The sequence below is a fragment of the Artemia sp. Qi Xiang Cuo genome, chromosome 8 (genome assembly GCF_049724085.1).
Source record: "Artemia sp. Qi Xiang Cuo chromosome 8, ASM4972408v1, whole genome shotgun sequence".
Lineage (NCBI taxonomy): Eukaryota > Metazoa > Arthropoda > Branchiopoda > Anostraca > Artemiidae > Artemia > Artemia sp. Qi Xiang Cuo.
Genome location: NC_142801.1, coordinates 44,402,983 through 44,423,560, shown reverse-complemented (window position 1 = coordinate 44,423,560; position 20,578 = coordinate 44,402,983). Strand labels below are relative to the sequence as shown.

General features: G+C 38.8%; 1 protein-coding gene across 7 annotated transcripts in view; it reads left to right on the top strand.

Moving 5' to 3' along the window:
• The window catches only part of LOC148949448 (actin-binding LIM protein 1-like), a 150,961-nt gene that overhangs the window by 626 nt on the left and 129,757 nt on the right, over positions 1-20,578 (top strand). For 6 of the 7 annotated variants that reach the window (XR_016142134.1, XM_089093480.1, XM_089093479.1 and 3 more), the window contains exon 1: positions 12,603-13,443. The exons of the other annotated variant lie outside the window; for it this stretch is intronic. Coding sequence is in view for 5 of the 6 variants with exons in the window: in XM_089093480.1 (XP_088949606.1) it covers positions 12,612-13,443 (832 nt within the window). In the remaining variant the exon portion in view is untranslated. Of the gene's footprint in view, positions 1-12,602; positions 13,444-20,578 lie in introns of those variants that run through there. 7 annotated transcript variants of the gene reach the window in all.

Below are 20,578 nucleotides of genomic sequence, written 5' to 3'. Positions count from 1 at the left end.
GCATTTTTTCATTAAGATTTTGGGTAAAATTCCAGTTTAGCTACTTTTTGCTATCTTGCAATGGGGTTAGGTTAGGGAACTGAAACTTTCAGGGATGGATCTACAGACTAAAGTAGCCTATTTCCCAGGAAGGTATTTTAAAGTAACTACCTCCCTGTTGAGGGCCCTGACATGTGATGACCTTTAAAAATCTTTGTGTTATAAAAGCAAAACCTTGCAAAATAGATCTTCTGCTTAAATTAAGTACAACAAAACTGCTTTGAGCTTCACAACTTTGCTCAATTCTAATTTCTGAGGTTTCTAAGATCTGCAAATGCATCTCTAAATCTAGAAAAAAAAACCTTGGATATGGCTTAAAATTTTAGGCTACTCAAATAACAGGAATTGCATTTTCAGAAGTAAAACCAGAGAAAAAGAAAATAAAAACTGAAAATTAACTTAAAAATTTCTAAGACTTAGAAATCAGAAGAGGGTTAACATAGAAGCTTGGTAAAACCTTCCTGGAGTATGTTTTTGGCCCTGGATTCATTGTTGAAAGTTTCATTTTCCTAACCTAACCCCTTTCCAAGATAGCAAAAAGTAGCTAAACTAGAATTTTACCAGATTTTGCCTAGTTCATAAATGCTGGATTAAACCAATTAAAAAATCAGAAACCTTTGTAGGCTATATACCCTATTATTATTTATGGGCCCTATTATGGGGTGGGGGTGAGGCAGTATTATTGTATCACCAGTTCTTATTACATTGGAGATAAACTTTGAATAGGCCTAGGGTACCAAGTGCTATAATTTTTTCCTTGCTGATTTCTATGCTAGAAGTAACATGTCAGTCGCCCCCTCCCAGAAACCTAGAGTTATGCTCCAAAATGTCTAAAAAAAGAATTTTTGGGCACCAGGGTTGCCCCCCCCCCCACTCCTGTTGAAAAAAAGTTAATTGCATGTAAAATTTGCAACACATTTAATAAAGTTATTCAAAAATGCATAATAGTTGAAATATTCTACTTTTGTTACAAAAATGTATAGCCCATGCAATATAATTTTGCAAAGTAAGCAACTGTTTTACAGCTCAGTGAAGAATTTGCTGTGCAGTTGTAAATTTTACATTGGGTGAAAGCCAAGATTGAACATATTATCTTAAAAAAGCAATTCTTTTCTTATGGAAATTTCTAGAGCTAGAGTCAAGTTGAAACCTAAAATTTACTGGAACTATTGCTTTTCCCAATCACATAAGATATTACCTTAATTACCTTAATTCGCACTTCGGAGCAAATTAAGGTCCATACTGGATCTGTTGTGCTCCGGGTCAAATGATGGCAAAAATTCGTCACTGTGTTAGGGCCCAGTGACACGCCATAGGAGAGGTCTGCTGGAGAGATGCAATTTAAGCCCACTCAGTAGCGGTGGCTACGAGGTAGGTATGGCCCGTTAAGACCATTCTCAGTGGTATAGAGCTGACACCGCCGCACAACAGCAACTTCGGATTGAGTATGCAAGATGGTTGGGTATGACAAGCAGCATCAGCCTCCTAGCAAGACACTCATTATGATAAAGTTGGCATCAGTCAGTAGTTGAGTGGGACGGACAGTCCCACTCATATTTCTATGGCTTGTTATTCCATTCCATGTCAAGTCTGGACTTGAAGGGCGCAGCGGTAGGTGCAGTTGCCGTTTCAGCTTGAAGGCTATTCCAATTGTTGACAACAGGCTCGGAAAAGAAGTGTTGCCGCGTTTGTGTTTTAACAAAACGTTTTGACAGCTTATGTGAGTGTCCTCTTGTCTGGTGCTGACTTGAATGTTTGGTAAAGAGGGGGTTATTTGGTTGTGCGTTATACTTGTAGGTCAGCATCATATCATCGCAGCAGTGTCTGAAGACGAGTGTTGGCAGCTGCATGCGTTCTAGTCTCTTGTTGTATAGGAGATTTCGTAGGGCAGCTATGCATTTTGTGGCACGTCTCTGAACTCCCTTAATAAGACTGGTGTCATTCTGATATGAAGGGGAGGTGAGACACGTACCAAAATCCAAAACGGGTCTAACTATAGCCTTATAGAGCCTTAGAAAGACTGTACGGGAGCGGCTGGTTATAGTGCATTTGAGGAGACCAAGGCTTGAATTTGCTTTTGAAACTGCTTGTTGCCAGTGGCCGTGGAACTTCAGTTGTTCATCTATCAGCACTCCTAAATCTCTTTCTTCGGGACTTGTCTTTAGTACTAAGCTAGCCAGTGAATTGGGATCGGACATGCTATACTGGTGACGGAGGTTGTTGCTTCCAAAGTGAAGGACACTGCACTTCAATGTGTTGAATTCAAGTAGTAGCCAATCTTGTGCCCACATTTGGATTTTATGAAGGTCACGCTGCAGACTTTGTTGGTTTGCAGGCCCAAACAGCTTGGAGTCATCAGCATAGAGAGTGATGTTGTTTTCTGTTCCGTTCATCATATCGTTGATGTATATAAGGAATAGGGTAGGGCCCAAGACAGTACCTTGGGGGACTCCGCTTACAACATTACATGGGTCGGAGAAGACCTTATCACTATTATGTGTGAAAAGTCGAACCTGCTGACTCTGACCAGTCAGAAAGTCCATGACCCATTCAACCACGTCCGAGTAGGTCCCAGCTGCTGAAAGTTTAAATCTGAGACGGTTGTTTGGTACCTTGTCGAAAGCCTTGGCTAGGTCCAGTAAAATCAGGTCCACAGGGGTTCCTTTCTCCAGGTAATCTGTTATGGCGCTGTATATCTCAAGGAGATCGGTCTCAACTAATTTTCCTGCCAGAAATCCGTGCTGGTCAGGGGAAAGTATATTATTATTATGGAGATGTGTCAAAATATCAGCATTCACAATCCGCTCAAGGGTTTTTGCCACCACTGAGGGCAGACTGATGGGTCTGTAGTTTTTGGCTTTGGTGCGGTCACCTTTCTTGAATATTGGGGTGACATGGATCAGCTTCCAGTCTTGGGTACCTTTTTTGAGTCAAGCGACAGTTGGAATATATTGCATAGTGGTTGTGCAATTTCTTTGGCAAGCTCCTTCAATAGTCTTGGGTGCAAATTATCAGGACCGGCGGACTTATTGACGTCTAGCGCTTCAAGTCGCTTTTGGACGACAGGGGGGGAGAGTAGAATAGGTGGCATTGGGTTAGGGATGTCGTATGGTGGACTATGAGGAAGAGGACCATCTGGTTCATTGGTGAAGACCGACGCAAACTGCCTGTTGAGGAGTTTGGTGATGTCCTTCAAGTTGGTCACTTCCTTGCTATCATCTGTACTGAGTGCTTTTACTGACCGTCTGCTATGGTCCTTACTTGATACATACTTCCAGAACTTCTTCGGGTTTTTCTTACTATCATCAGCTAGCTTGGACTCATACGGTGTGTAAAGTTATTTAGTTTGGCCTCTTAGCTTGTTTCAACCTTTTGCGAACTTTTGGTAGTGTTCTTCCTTGCCTCCTTTATTGTACTGTCTCCAGTACCGTCCCCTCCTGTTTCTTTCCTTGCGTATATCGGGGGTCACGAAAGGCATAGTTTTGGGCTTTGGCGTGAGTTTTACTGACGTGTGTTTTTTTGAAGTGTAAGTAGATTGTCCTTTAGGTTAGCCCATTGTTGGTCGACATCCTCTTGAAGTAAAGGTGACCAAACTACGTCTTCCAGCTCTTTTCTGATTACCCTCTAGTCTGCATAAGTTTTCTGTATGTAATCATTTTTATCTTACAAAATGACTCATTCACTTCTAGGATTATATGATTACTCTTTCCTAGAGGAGGTAAGTAATTTTTGTTCTGAAGCTGGTCTTTATCCCGTAAGAACACTAGGTCCAGTAGAGTCGGTCTCTGGAAAAGTCGGCCTCTAGTAGCTTGTTCGACAATCTGGTAGAGATTAAGGTTGTGAAGGCAGTCTGTGAATAGATTCGTGCTTCTGCTTCGGTTCGTAAGTACAGGTATATACGGATATCCATCCTTCCATATGAGGTCAGGGAAGTTGAAATCACCAGCTATAAAAAGGGTCCCTATGTAATTCATAGTTGCTTTACGCAGCATTGTTGCTATTGTCCGCTCGGTTTCTTGGCAATCAGAGGCAGACGGGCTTCTGTAAATACAGCCTACTCAGGTTATTACTCCACCGCTGCCATCACATAGGTCGAACCATACAGATTCAACAATTTTTGAGCTACCTGGGAGACACAATCATCGTATACTATAACATGTCTTGAATAGCGCCAACGTACCACGCCTGCATTCTAATGACTGTAGGTTTGACATGACACCATACCCTGGAATCTTAATATGGGAATCTTTGAGCCTGTTTCTACTGAACTTGGGACAAACCTCGGTCAATAGGATCAGATCATAATTTTTGGAATAAATCACGGATTTCAGCTCGTTCAATTTGTTAGGAAGTTGGTCGACGTTAGTAATTAGAGCATAAAAATCTGTACTTACTCGTTTTTGGTGTTGCTTACTCTGGTCGTTAGTCCTATTGCCTGGTTGATCCGAGTCCTCATCTGTTTTGCCTAAAGTGGTTGCTGGTGCCTTCGAGTTAGCAGTGTAGTAGCTTCCAGAGCTTGTTTTGGTTTCCAACGAGCTGTCACTAGTCATGGATGAGAGTCTTTCCGTAGAAGAAGCACTAACATGTTCGGTAACACCCATATTTACATTATTTACATAGTTCACAACTTGGAAATCTGCATCGGTTTCGGAGGAGAGACTTCTCCGCTTTTCGCGTTTTTTGACACAATACGAAGGTCACGGATTGCGAGGTTTGTTTCACCACCAGCTATTCTGTCCTTAAGCTCTGCAACAAGTGCTTTATATCTCTCTCGATCGATCATGGCGGAACTGTGCTGCTCCTTTCCTTGAGAGAGACTCTTTCAAGATCTGTTTTTTAATTTGAAAGGATGACACAGTAAACAAAAGGGGCGGTGCCGTATTCCGGGTTGGATCGCTAGCCTGTATATTCTGCTTTAGGCGACGGACATTAGTTAAGGGACCGCAATTAATTCCGTACTCGGTTGATGAAAACTGCTTGAGAGCGTTAGTGTCATCAATGGAAGCGTCGATACCGTATACAACAATGTTGTTTTTCCGTGACTCTCGGTCTTTTTCAGCACGGATGATCTGTCGTACTTCGGATTCTAACGACTGCTGAAAGTTAGCACTAAGTGCTTGGACTTCTGCTAGCACAATTTGCTTCGTTTCATCCACGCTACATTTTGAGGATAGGGCCACTTCCACATTATTTACTTTGTCTTTTATAGAACCTAGCTCAGCTCTAAGTGTACTCTTAGTCTGCACAAGGGTATTGGAGAGACTACTCTGAAGGTTTCCTATTGCTTGCGTGATCACAGTAGTGATATCTTGGATAGTAGCTGAGGGTTGGGGAGGGATAATGGATCTAGGGGTGGTCACATTTGATTTGCACCAAGCACAGTCCCAATTGAAACCATTTTTCTCCTGCATTTTGATGACAAGTTCATACTCTGCGTCAGATATTTTCAGGCAGTCACAACATATCCATTTCCCACACCCATCACAAAGTAATGCTTTAGAGTCCTCTTCTAGGTCTGAAGTACAGAACAGGCATCTGTCCAAATTTTTCTGGGGGCTCTCTCTGGGACGTTTCGATTTTGCCCGCATTTTGGGCACGAACAAATTTTCCACCAACAGAAAATTGTATTGACAACACCGACAGAAAAAATTCAAGATATATAGACGTTGAAAACTCCAGGGAATTAAACTTATGTATTATTAGTTGGAAAACACATAAATCGAATAAAACTCCAAGGTGAGTAAGTATAATTTAACACTGGTTTTTAATATATTTAAAAACCAGCTCAAATTAAATGATATGTGGTATTTTCCAATGTCTATAGAATTGTAAAAAGCAGCATTTTACTGAAAACACAAAACTGACCCTAAAAAATAGAATGTTCTCTTAGGAGCAGAAAATAGGACTAGTCTGCACAAAAAAACTTTAAGTCTCTCACTAGTCTTGCAGTGAAAAAAAAAAAAAAAAAATCAAGCAAGCTCATATTTCAGTAAAATGCTAGATTTTAGAATTTTAGATATAGCCTAATGGGAAATATTATAAGTCCCTTTATTTCAACTTGGTTTATCTGGATATATCTTATGCATGTTGGGAAAAAGTTCCAAAGCTGCCAGTAGCAGAATTCCAAAAGCTACAGATACTTTAGCTGCACAACTTGTGTTTTGACAGCTTTTCTTTGAGCAAAAAGTGCTTTTATTTGTTAAAATGGTATTTTTAGACAAAATCTGCCAACAAATTTGAAAACTGCCAAGTAGCATTGCTACTTTGCCACCCCACTTTTTGCACAGCAGATCTTATGTAATCAGTGGAGCAGTGATTTTTGTTTGTTTTAAGTTTCAGATTTTCTCTTTACTTGTGTAAGAAAAGCTTCCCTTTTAAAATTGATTTTTGCTCGTTTTTTCTTTAATTATAGCCTACACAATAAACCTTGCATACAGATCTTTGTTTAACTTGGGTTATGAAACTAAAGAAGTTAACATGCTTTTTTAAGGTCATTGAATATAGGTTTTACTTCTGATATCCCTTCAGTTTTTGCACAAGACATTTGAATCTTTGTCATATACATAAAGAGTCTGAGGGGCATGTCATTATTGCTATCTTTAAGAATTTGCACATGACAAATTTAATTATTTTCATAAAAATAGAAATAAATGACATTTTATTCATTAGGTAGTTTTTTTTCAAGTTGCCTTTTTTAGTTTTCGACTACTAAAAGGGGGGGGGGGGTAGGGGAACATGCAAGAGGGAAGATTGTAAGATTCTAATTAAGGGTGTTTGACGATGGATATTATGATAGTAACCTTGTTATGCTTCCCAGCTTTGCCACTTCCGAAATGGTGCCAGAAAGTGCCATATGTCAGTTTAGTAATTTACATAGTAGTTATGAAGACAAATTTAAAAGAAGCAACAGCTTCTAATTAAGCCATTAAACGTATGGCTGCACTTTTGCGGTACAGTACCTTGCTAATCCCTGTTGAAAAAATTCAGACCTAGTGCAGTATATAATGCTACCAGTGATGTTATAGCAAAATATTGTTTTTCAAAATATCTGCTTGCCAATCTCTTTGATAGCCTTCTTCATCTAAATCTGACAAAAAAATACCCCCTAGTTATGTCTTTTCACATTCTGCCGAGCCATGATCAGGGCTTTCAACCTGCAATGGGTCTCTGATTTTAGATTGAAAGTAATAGCTTACTGACAAAACAACTTATATCCCCTTTTTTGAAGGTGGGGGCAAAAACCTCTGCTTTAGGATTTTATGCCTTGAAAAACCAGATAGCTCTTTTAGAATTTGCATTCCCTGGAATTTTGACCCTCTTTGGGCAAGCATAGGGTTTTACCTTAGATCGTATTGTCCAGCAAAATAAGGAACAATCCTGTAGAGTTGCTGGTCAGGGATGACGGGAAGCCATTGACTCAATAGCCTCCCACTCTGTCTTCCATGATTTAATAGACCAACTCTTGTTAGGCTATCTTAAAGGCATCAACAGAGGCAGCAGTGACAGCAATATTAGGTAGATGGTTCCAATGAGCAATAACTCTATTGGAGAAATAGTGGTTGCAGACGCTGGTATCTGCCGTCTTTCGGCACAACTTCCTGTTGTTTTGCGACGTTTTGTGACACAAAGTGATAGAAAATAGTACTTTGGCGTAGTTTGTTAAGATAAGGTGCTTGTAACCTTCTGATTAGGGTTTTAGACCATGAAAAATTCTTTGGCTATCTTAGAATCCAATTTTTGGTATTTGACTCTTTTTGGCCAAAATTAATGTTTTGTTGCGCAGAATGGTAGAAAAATGCCAATCTGCCGTGGGGGGGGGGGCTTTAAACCACATGGTCAGTGTTTTAGACCACGAAAAAATGATTGGAAATTTTAAATTTTCCATCCTCATGGATTCGATGGCGCTCTCACAACATTCTATGATGACTAGTTCAGTATGATCACCCCTTTAAAGAAATGGAGACATACCAGTCATTCCCATAAAAAAAATAGAATTCCTTGTTATTTAGGGTAGGGAGCTATAATGCTCCTGAATGAGTTCAGCAGTGCACTTTCCATTTCGATCTGACGCTATTTTTGAGGGGTTTCAAGCTCTTTTGGAATTCATATAAATCTGTTTTTGCAATAAACTTTTACTATTAAGATTAATCGAAATAATTTGCGAATGCTACAAATATCAATTTTTTTTATTAGCCATTTTTATCTTCAAAACACATTTTTAAACTTTTGCTTACTATGGATCATGGTTTACTCTTTGCTAGGCTGCACTTGTTGCTGCAACCATGATCAGCACCCTCTCACAAGCATTTGGCTAATAATGCTTTTAGGGGTTAAGAAATTTGGCCCTCTGTTGGCAATAAAAGATTGTAGGGAGGTTTAGAAAAATATTCTTTTCAGAACAGGTGGGTTGTTTTTGACCACCTGAGACAGTAAAAAAAAACTTTTTTGCATGCTGACCAATGGTCTGTGTTGTGCAGGTACCTATCTCCTGATTCAGTGCCTTCGGCCGAGAGTGCAATCGTGGTTTGGGACAAACCATCCGACGTTTCCCGTGTCTCCCCCAGATTTCTCCAGGTACCCATTTATAGCTGGGTCGACTCTGGCTGAGCTGACAGAGTCACACCATTGACCCCCGTTCCAAAGATATTTAGCCAGTCTTGCACTCATTGCAGGGGGGTATTTTATTTTGTGTTAGATAAACCTCAGACACTCAGCCAAAATTTACAAAATTATTCACTAATCTTAAGACGTTAGCGTAACGTATGGTGACAGTTCTGGCGATTAAAAACACTCACAGAACAACACATTATATGAAGCCATAGTAATAGCTTCCTCCTCTCAGAATTTGCGAAATGGCTTCGTTGGCATCTTCACATTTTTACTTCAGAGGGTTTGGATTGAAAGAAATGAGGTTACTTTCAGAAAAAAAGTAAGCCTTTCCCTGAGGGGAGGGAGGCAAAGAAATTGTTTAAACGACTGTGGGCATTCCTGATTTTCTTTTTGTGAATGGTTCTAAGGTAAAAAAAAGACACTTGCCTGTAAAGCATCATGCTTTTCCAAATTTTTGAACTTTTGGTACTTTTTGTTTACTGTTGATCTTTCAGGAGGAGAGGAGAGGGGTATTCTATTTTGATTTAGATAAAGTGGACACCTTAAATTAGGCCCTTGTTAACAGGAAAACACATAATTTACAATATTTGGTTAAATTGCATTGTACATAGCCAATGTATTAAAGCATAATTTTGTATGGTGTTTTGGATTTTTGTGATGCCAGAATGAATTCTGGAGCTTTGCAATGCCTCAGAAGTCATAAGTTCAAAATATTGTAGCTTCTATAAGCTGCAGATGTTTATTTGGCTGCATGGAAGATCAACATTTAAATCTTTTCATTTAGATTAGGAGAGTGCAGATGACTATTTGAAGCAATGAAAATAAAATAAAAAAACGAGTACTAGATTCTTACAGGAGCTATTTGAGCTTATTTGATTGTAACTGCGATCTACTTTCTAAGTTTTGTAATCTTTATTGCTTCATCAACCAGGTACCAAACTTGACTAGTTCCACCTAAATCTGATAACTAGGCAAGGTTTCTCTATTTTATTTTTATTTTAATTTTTTTTTTGTATAAGCACATGCAAGAGATATGAAGGTGTCAAGAGTAAAAAGTTAGATCACTTTAAAGTCCTGTGAGAACACAACTGCAACTAAAATTACTTGTTGATGGAATTGAGTAATATTGCTTATTGCAACAACTCTTTTCTATTGGGAACAGAGGGCATTTAAAACATTGCTCTGCAGAAACTTTGCTGCTTAAGAATATTGGACATTCTTAGGAATATAAGAATATCAAATCTCGAGCTGCAGTAAAGGAGAGAAGAGACAAACCAGGTGTCTAAATTTTTCAGCTATGATTAAATATTCATTATTCAGACTTTAGTCAACCTTTTCTAAAAAAAAAAGCTATTGAAGGCCCTTCCTCTACCTCTTAAAAGATGTGTGTAAGCCCCGACGTAAAAATTGCCAAATGTGGATAAAATTTAGTCCGCTAGATCATGTAGTTTAGTCTAAGTTCCTGTTAGAACTAGAACTCTTTACAGTTAAATAGCATACCATTAAAACAGGACTGGTTGAATTTGTCAAAGAAAATTTTGTTTCAACATGGGTCTGTAAATTTTATAGAATGACAACTGCCCCCTTGTATACCCTCTCTGCAAAGTGGTTAACCAAAACAAACAGTATGTGCCATTCGAAGAGCAGGGGTGAATCTCCAGTATTTTTATTGAGGGGGGGGGGGCAAGAGGGGTCCATATCTGGATAGCCAAGGGACATTAGCCTCCAAATTATTGGAGGGGGAAACTGCCCCCCCCCCCTGTCGAAGAGTAACTTACTCCACGCTGCTCTAGGCAGTGGGACCCGCGTAATTCGGTTCATACTTCCTTAAATTGTGTAAATGTTCTTATGCTAATGGCTTTTGATGGATAAGTTGTGAAGGTAAAAGGCCCTAGTACTACTTGATCAAAGCAAGGTTAATCCCATATGTATCACTTGCAGCCCGCTCTCAAAGAAAACTGCCCCGATTTAAGGATCAGGCATGCCCTCAGCAGATGTACAAAGGAACTAATTAAGAAAATTAATTAGGAAAAAAAGTTGCTTAGACCTAAATATCCTCTTGAACTAGACCATATGTCTAATCTTCTAGACGAAGAATTCGGAAAATTCCAAGAGAGAATTTGAATTTTTGCCCAGGAACTGGCACGAGTCTGAGTCAGCCTAAAGCCTAACCTTTGCCTTTTTTCAAGTAGTATGATTACATGCTCTAATTGGAAATTTCCTATGGGATGACAGATTTTATGTGAACCACTTGAACTCTATTTTCAGGCCTTTAAATCTGGTTATTTTTGAAAAACAGAAAGAAAGAAAATGACAAGATTAATTGATGTTAAAATAGCGAAGTGTTACAAGCATGTACTAGTAAAATCAGCTAAGATTAGGAATTTTTGTTAGATCCTGACTAGTTGTTGAGACCTTGGGTACAGTCAAAATCGCTTGCGTACAGTCTTTGCGTGACTGTATGCGTATTTGCATATAGTCAAAACATCTATGTCAGCTAAAAATCAAGAGATTGATCACTTTTGACTGATTTAAAGTTTTGGTTTTTAGATTTATAAAAATTTTCAATTTTGTAAAGTTGTTAATTTAGATAAGTTTTCCTTGGTATCCCTAAAGTAACTTTTCTTTCTAGACAAGGCAAATATGTTATTCCATTGCAGATAACCAGATTACGATCCTCTAGCAACTTTGGCTTGTGTTGGTATTGCGAGATAAAATTCATTCCACGTTTTTTTATTTTGAAATTGTTTTTCTGTGACTTTTCTATGCCCTGGCCAAATAAAGTACCGTAGCTCTAAAGATAATGTTTTTATAAACTACAGAACATCAGATATTTATAGAGCTTTGTATTGTCTGTTATAACCTAAGCAATAAAAAGTGTTTTTCGGCTTTGGTACATGTGCTGGGATCCTGATTTCGCCATACTGTGTTCAGATTTCTACTTTTATTTTCTGGTTAGGATGGCTGGTATTTTAGTCAAGTTCTTCTATTAAAAGTAAGGAGAAGATGTGAACATAGGTGTTGCGAGGGACATCCCATCCGGCAAAATTTCCTGGCGTCGTCCTTGGGCTGGAATCTTCTATATCAGAAAATGTGGTGTATACTTAGAAATAATTTATGAACTTATCAATGCTAAGACCATTTTCTTGTCATACTAGAGGCAGATTTTTCTTTAGACAAGCTAGGATTTTTTTTCACTGCTTACATCTAGTTCTTCAAAGAACTTTAGCTATCCCCTCCCTGAAGCTTCATTTAATCAAGCAGTTCGTGGTGACGAACTGTAAGTACGGAGCGATGCGGCTCAACAGTGATTAAAACTAAAATATAAACCTTTGATACTAATGGATACATCAAAAGAATTGACTTACTATTCTGACTCCAAATACACAAAATTCATTAAGTTTAGTGTTGCCCATCAAAAGCTACGAGCCTGGGAAAATTTACCTGATTTTCAAAAAGGGGGGACACCCCCCTAAAAGTCACGAAATCTTAATTTGGTATTGAGGGGGGGCAACCCCCTCATATACGTAACAATTTCTGTGCGTTTTAAGTTTTGATTTTGATGCTTACTTTAAGTTGAACAAACTTAAAAAAAAATCAAATTGTTTCAAATTCATTTAGGTAACCATTGATTGTATTTCCATTAGAACAAAAATAAATCAGTTGTTTCAAAGTTACAGCTATTTATCTAAAACGACTACTGTCGCTTCAAAAACGCATAGTAGCCTATTAATTTTTCTAAGTAGCGATGCATTGCAAGTTTTTTGCTGGAAAGAAAATAAGTCTACGTTTATAATTAAAGTTGTGGTTAACATTTGCTTTTCGTCAGAGTGAAAGTAATTGACGGTACATTGACCGAAGTTATTTTGCGGTTTCAAATATTTTTCATCCACACTCAAAAAATTCAGCGTTTGGTTAGTGTTTTGTTGTCTTGCATGTTGTTAGGTTTTCTGTGTTAAATAATGGTTTTATTGGTACAAGAAGACGGTAGGGCGAAAGAAGACCCGGGACATATTGAGGTAATGGAACATACACCGTTAGAAAGAAAAGCGGGAAGATTATCTCTAAGGTTGCGGATGAGTAATGCCTCCCAAATTATTCAAGATTTTGCAAGGCGTCCTAGCATCAGACTTGGAAGAGGGGCATCTGATCCGAAGCCGAAATTGTCTTTTAAGAATGTACTTAATGGATCGATATTTGGGGGGAAACCAGGCAATGAAGAGGAAGCAATAATGAGGACAAGAAAACGTGGCATTTTTCACAAGGAAAAGTTACCATCTGGTTTTGTTATACCTCAAATAGAAATTACGGATGTTGACACTGTTGAATCTGGAATATTGAAGTTCCACCGGGGATCTGAAACTCCAGAGGTTTTAGAAAAAATAAAGAGTGAACACACTCAAGCTTCTCAGAATATTTTCCCACAGTCGGAACTTCCTGGAATTACTTTTAACAAAGAAAGTGTGTTTGATAAGGAATTAATTTCACCGACGACAGAATCTGTTTTTTCCCATGGGAGTAATCGAAGCTCTCCAGATAAAGAGGACTCCAGGGAAGAAATTAAACTAAGTTCTTTGAATAAAATGCACAACGAAGTAAAGTCAACAAAAATAGTAGCAAATGAACTGATAAAATTAAAAGTGAGCATAGTAGAAGTGAAACCTGAAATGCCAAAAGAAAAACGAAATACGTTTCCAGTTTTGCTGAATCAGGAGAGTTATGAGCAGACCCTGAAACACAAGAGCATGATTTCCCAGGATGATCTTCCCAGAAAAAGCCGTAAAGTGAAATTCGGTTAGTACTGTCTGAAACGGCTTTTTTGCCTATTTGCTGAATGTCTTCTTTTAGAAGAGATTTTCGCACAAAATTTTATTCTGGCACTCTTGTATAGGCTATCCGTTTTATTCTTGCACTCTGGAATATCTTAGTCTAGCTTGCCACTTTTTTTCATTTATTTTATATTACATACTCAAAATTAAGAGCTTTAATGCATTTACTTTATGTAGTTTGGTTCTTCCTAGTTAGCTTGTATTTAGCTATTCCGCTGCATATAAAATAGTTTCAAGTATCACTATTTTGATCATTTTGACGTAAGTCGAGGGCTGTCTTATGGCCTTGACCCAGTGGGCTCTGGTCTGAATGTCTAAAGAGTGCATGGATTCACGCTAACAGTTATCAAGGCGGCCCTGTGTAAGGCTTATAAAGTATGGCCAGAAATCATTCAACTTGCATTTGTATCTCCTTCCTCTGCATGTAGATTTGCCGCGCCAGTGCATAAATCCCACGTTCACTCAAATTCTCTATTTAGATACTTTGTGAAATTGTTTACATTAGCGGTATTGTTGTAGCACTTGTAGCCATGTGTATTCCAGTACTAATTCGTTTCACATTTTTTTTATACAAATTGCAAGCTAAGCTTCAGAAATACTTAAAATTATGGTACTTACGTATTATATCGACCACACTCAAGAAGTGAAGCTAGGTTAATCATAATGAAATATACCAATATATGATGAAAATATAATACTTTAGTAATAAAATTATGGAAACTACAACAGAGAATTAAGGAAAGCATGCTGCCCAGAACGCATTATCTTAGAAACCTAACATACCGCAATCACCTCTATATATTAAATATTTAATTAAAGTATCCCTGCATAGTAGTTTATCACACTCAGGATAAGCTAATTATCTCCGAATGCGCACATAGAAACCGGTTTTACATCAGATCAAGAACAACAGTGTGGTCGATATAATACGTAAACAAATAGAAAGGATTTTCTAATGTAGAAATAAGAGGAGTATGATCCTTGAAGGTCACATCTCTCCAAAATCTCATTTAGGTAACTGACATCAAAGTTTACTTCTTTATACAATGTTTTTATGACATTGCAATTCTAAGCTTCAAAAAGATGTAAATTCTCAAACTTAGCTATGATAAAAAAAAAATGTTTCGTAGCTTTCAAAATATAAATTAGAACGACAAGAAGGACCAAGTTAAAGATAAAAAATTAGACCGGCCGTTATTACTACAACTATCTATAAAATTGCAGGCCAAAGACAATGTTTTGAGATTTTTGTCATGAAACAGAAGCCAAAGACATACAATATGAGACAAAATTGTACTTGGTAAGGTTCTTCAAAAGTTCCGATTTTTATTTTATTTGTTCTGCTCGTTTTATGAACTTCGAAATAGTTTTGTACACTTTTAAATCATATATTGTATTTATTTTCGACTAGTATTCAAGATCATTTTCAAAGTTAAACAAAGCTAAACAGCAAACCCTCCTTCTATATCGCCCAAGATTTCCTCGAGAGTTTCATCTTCATTTTCTTTGTCATTGGATGTTGTTTTGATGTCATACATGTCAATGTAAATCTATTCAGCATAGCGGGTGTAAGATCAAAGTCCCTGCAGCACTTTCCCTGGCAAGTTAGTCGAAGTCGGATGGTCACAGTAGAGTTAAGCAATTTAAGCTGCATCATCTTTCGACATGACAAGACTCATAACAGAGAACACTCTCTCGACGAAGGGGTTGCTGATGGATAAGCTTAAGACAGAAAGAGCTGCTTGAGCTATGTCGAACAAAGGTCAGCTTTTCCCACTCTTTTCTGTATTTTTTAATAGAAATTTGACCACTTTCCCATATCTGGTTTTTCACGCTAAGGATAATGCACGCTTTGATAATTTAAAATTTAGGTCTTCATGGAGCCTGGAATGCGACATGAGAATCCCTACGGGTTAATGAAGATTCCATCTGTCTTTATAAACAGATTCCTGAATCTCTCAGTAGAAGTTGTCATTGTCAGTAAACACTAGACTTTAAGATTTTGAGTTTTGTCATTGTTATAGTGAAGGCAAAATACGCCAACTTTGTGCCGAATTTTTTTGACATGCGTGAAATCAGCGCAATGCGCCAATTTGAAAAATTCAATGCGCTATCAACTCAAAAAGGTGCACAAATGCGCACCACCTGGCACAATTAGCTTTGCAACCATTGCAAGTAAGTCTTTTCAGTCTGATGCAAGCATAAGATAATCTTTAGGTTAGATTATGTTAGTTTAGGTTAGGTCAGGTTAGATTAAATTAGGTTACGATAAATTTGGTTCTAAATATCAGAAATGGGTTAAAAACCTAAGCTAACCTAACCTCACCTAACCAAATATAATCTATTCTAACCTAACCTGTCATCGTCAAACCTTGCATTAAATTTAAAACAGTTGACTGGCAACGCTGACTAAATCCAAGGAGAAAAATATGTATTTCGGACATTCACCAGTGAATGTCAACATTCACCAATTTGCGGACATTCGCGGTAATATATATATATATATATATATATATATATATATATATATATATATATATATATATATATATATATATATATATATATATATATATATATATATATATATATATATATATATATATATATATATATATATATATATATATATATATATATATATATTGACTTACTTGACTTATGTCTCCTGCCGGGCGCTGCTCGGCGTAGAGAGTGACGTCTGCCTCGTTCATCCACTTCGGTCTATGGCAAGCGTTTGCATATCGCTCAACCTGATATTTGACATCGTCAGGAACTCGGACAGGCTGTCAGACCGTCGTTTCTTTGGTCAACCGCAAGGTCACTTCCAACCGGCTTTGACAGGTTCGAAGTCATGGATCGTTTTTGCAGGTATGTGTGGAGGCACTCGAAGTAGGTGTCCGAACCATCGTAGTGTTCGCTCGGCTGCTTGGGTGGAAAACGGAGACTGCTTGATGTGCTGCAGCAGCTTCTCATTGCTGAGGAAGTCGAACCATCGTAGACCTTTAATCCTGCTCAGGCTCTTCGATTGAAAGACATCAATTGCCTTGAGGGATGCGGCTAAAGTTTGCCACGTCTCAGCTCCATAGAGCATCACAGAACCGACGAGGGCATTGAAAATCCGCAGCTTTGTTGTACGACTGATGTTTGGTTTTCGCCAGAGGTGACGGTTCAGTCTGCCCATGGCAGAAGACGCTTTGGATATTCTTGCTTGTAGTTCAGAAAGAAGCGAGCCATCTGAAGAAGTTATGGAGCCCAGGTAGATGAATCTTTGGACAACTTCGATGCTAGTGGTGCTATCCAGGCTAACTGAAGGATTGGCAGCAGGAGAGGATGGGTCTATGGCCATAATCTTCGTTTTAGTCCAGTTTATCTGCAGTCCTACTTTTGCAGCCTCTTCTCGTAGGATTCGAAGCGCTTCCAGCAACTGCTCCATGGAGTCCGCCAGAATGGCCAAGTCATCGGTAAAATCAGCATATGTAATGACACGATCTCCAAACTTGAGTCCAAAGCTGAGACGTGAAGTAGTCCTTGTCATAACGTAGTCTATGATGACATTGAAGAGCTCTGGGGCCACTGCACATCCTTGGCGCACTCCTGTCGTGATTTGGAAGAACAGGCTGCTCCGGCCGTTCACTATAACACAGCTCTTCGTCCCGTGGTGTAGAGCTTTGAATAGTCTGCAGTATTTCACAGTGAGGCCTGTCGATTCTAGAATCCGCCAAAGAGCTTCTCGGTCCACTGAGTCGAACGCAGCACGGAAGTTGACGAAGGTAAAAAAAAAGCTTTTTGTCGGAACTCCGTGGCTTTTTCTATGATTTGTCGGATCGTAAAAATCTCCTCGATGGTTGAACGGTACGACATGAAACCAGCTTGCTCCGGTCGCCGGATTTTACGAATGATATTTCGACATCGATCTAGCAGGACCATTGAGAGAGGTTTTCCCGGGACAGACACTAGGGTCATTCCACGGTAGTTCGAGCAGTCACTTTTAGAGCCTTTCCTCTTCCATAAACGAATAATGATACCCTTCCGCAAAGCGCCGGGGAAAATATTGATTTGCTAGATTTGAGACAACAAGTTGTGAAGAAACAGGAGCATAACAGGACCTGCATATTTTAGCAGCTCCGAACTCAGGCCACATATACCTGCAGCTTTATTGTTCCTGAGCCTTTTTACTGCATTTCCAATTTCTGAGGGGCTGAAAGGCTCGTCGGGAGGAGCATCTGCTTCGGATCTTGGACTGCCAGATTGGCTGGGACTATCAGTAGGAGGCATAGACGGGCTAGTGTTGTTCAGGAGTGAGCAGAAGTGGTCCTTCCACCGCTCGAGACAAGAACCCTCATCAGAGAGAAGTGTTCCATACCTGGATAGGACGGGTCCCAATGCTGGTGTTTTATTTTCTGTGAGATCGCGGAGGTGCTTGAACAGGCTACCCATGTCTTTCTTTTTTGCTGCTAGTTCGATTTCATCGGCTTTCCTTGCAACAAACTGAGTTCGGTCTCGGTGAATAAGTCTGTTCCGCACTCCATTGAGCCTTCGATAGGTGGCCATGTCCCCAAGAAGTCTTGCCCTCCGCCTTTGCTCTATGACCTGCAGTGTTTCGTCAGTTAGCCACGATTTCTTCAGGAAACTTCGCTTGCCAAGCACCAGCTGTGCTGCTTCGCTGGTCTGCGATTTAAAATACTTCCAGGCGTCTTCGCTGCTGTTGAGTGTGCCAAGGAGCTCAAAGCGATTTTATATCTCAACACTATACTTCTGGCAAATATCTGGCTCCTTTAGTTTCCCAATAACCGCTGCTACTGGTTTTCTTTCCGATCGCTGTGCATGGAGGCGAAGCTGGACATCATGTGCATGGACATCAGCACACACAAGCCTGTGATCTGCATTTCCGAGCTCTGCTGATCTGTAAGTTCTGCAGTCCTTCAGCGATGATCTCCAGCGTTTAGAAATAATGACGTAGTCAATCATCTTCTTTGTGCGACCGTCGCTACTATACTAAGTGTACTGGTGGATAGTCTTACGTTGAAAGTAGGTGTTTGCGATCACAAGTTCATGGGATCGGCACAGTTCGAGTAGGTGAAGGCCGTTATCGTTCAGTGGGTCGGGGGATACAGGACCAATTGTGCCACGCCAAACACCCATATCATCTCGCACTGTGGCATTGAAGTCACCGAGAAGAACAGTGACATCGTAGGGGAAACTGTTGACAGATATCTGGACAGAGCAGAGTAGAACTCTTCCTTGGTTACGTCGTCGGAATCGTTGGTCGGGGCATAGCATACAAAATTGTCATCTTGCCATGCTTGTACCCAAAGCGGGCCTTCATTATTCTGTCCGATACAGCTTCGTGCAAGAGTAAGGCCTTTCTTGCAAGGCCATTTAGCGCGAGGCCAACACCATTTCTTCTCATGCTCCCTCCAGACCATACTAAGGAGTAATTATCGCCTATTCGCTCTTCTCCACTTCCAGTAAGACGGGTTTCTGTGAGACCTGCAATTGCCACTTTATTCTTACGAAGTTCTTGAGAAAGTAGGTTCTTTGATGCAGGTGCATTCAGGGTCAAAACATTCCAGGTGGCTATTCGAAGCCCCCTTTGGTCTAGAAGATTTAGTCTGTCAGTCTTTCTGACGTCGTCAGCATGTCCGATGACGCGCGATGGTCGAGATCTTAAAAGGAGGTCCAAATCCAAGGCTGTGTAATCACTTTGCATAGCACTTAATTTTCAGGTGGAGGGTTGCTAGCCCAACCGACCCAAGGCCTGGAATCTGATTAAATATAGGTTTAACCTAGATACTGAGATTCCCGGGGTGGGCTCCACCCGCCACATTAGGTTGCAGCCACCCTGATCGGAGTGTTTAGTTAGGGGATGACCCAATATCCAGAGGCACGTGGTCAGCAGACAAGGTCTGCATCATTATATCAAGGTCTGCATCAGACAAAATCTGCACATATATATATATATATATATATATATATATATATATATATATATATATATATATATATATATATATATATATATATATATATATATAATATATATATATATATATATATATATATATATATATATATATATATATATATATATATATATATATATATATATATATATATATATATATATATATATATATATATATATATATATATATATAATAAGTAGTTATATATATATAAGTAGTTGAATTAATCGCTTTTACATCTGAGTGGCTTATGCAGGAATCAATGTGTGAAAATTAAAAAAAAGTTCCCATTGAAATCAAATTTATGATCCCTACTCAGCCATGCAACAAGGTTTTGCAATCATAAAAAAAGAAAATCCAATAAAAAACGAGATTAAGGCTCTCATAAATAAGTCGGATAAAAGTTTCACATGGCAGAGATGTTCAATTGTCATTAACCAATGAAGATTAATTAATTTGTGTACCATGAAGATATCCAACATATCAATCACTTCGCCTTTGTCATTTACTAGCCGCATGCTTCAGGATATCAAGTCTGATCACTTGCTTGTGGTGTAGCCTCTAGCATTCTGTTGTTTCATGGCAGAAAGTTTTTATTTAAAAAAAAAAATGAAAATAGAATTTTAGTTTTATTTAGTTCTTTCCAAGGCGCTGCGCATAGTCTAGGGCCGTTCTTTTGCTCTAAGATCTTACATCTAAGATCTCACATCTTTCTGCAAAGATTTCCATTCTTTTGCTCATCTTTGTTCTAAGATCTTACAGCCCACTGATGTTAGCAAAAAGTGTGAAGGGCGCCATTTTTCTGCCGCATAGAACAATGATGAGAGAACTTAGATGATATTAATTTTAAAAAACAAGGTTTTCCGAGGGAAGTAAAGAGCGAAGTTGAAACTTAAAACGGACAAAAATTATTAATTCACAATCTATTTAATATATAATAATATAACTAGTAAAAATAAACCAACTAATTATGTTTCCCTATGCTTTTATGATTATACAAAACTAGCGCTTTACTGAAAACACAAAAGTCAAATTTAAAAAAAGGATTATGGATCTAAAATTAAAAAGTGAGTGTTTAACCTAAAAACTCTAAACGTCTCTACAAGGATCTTCATAGTCTTACAGCACTCG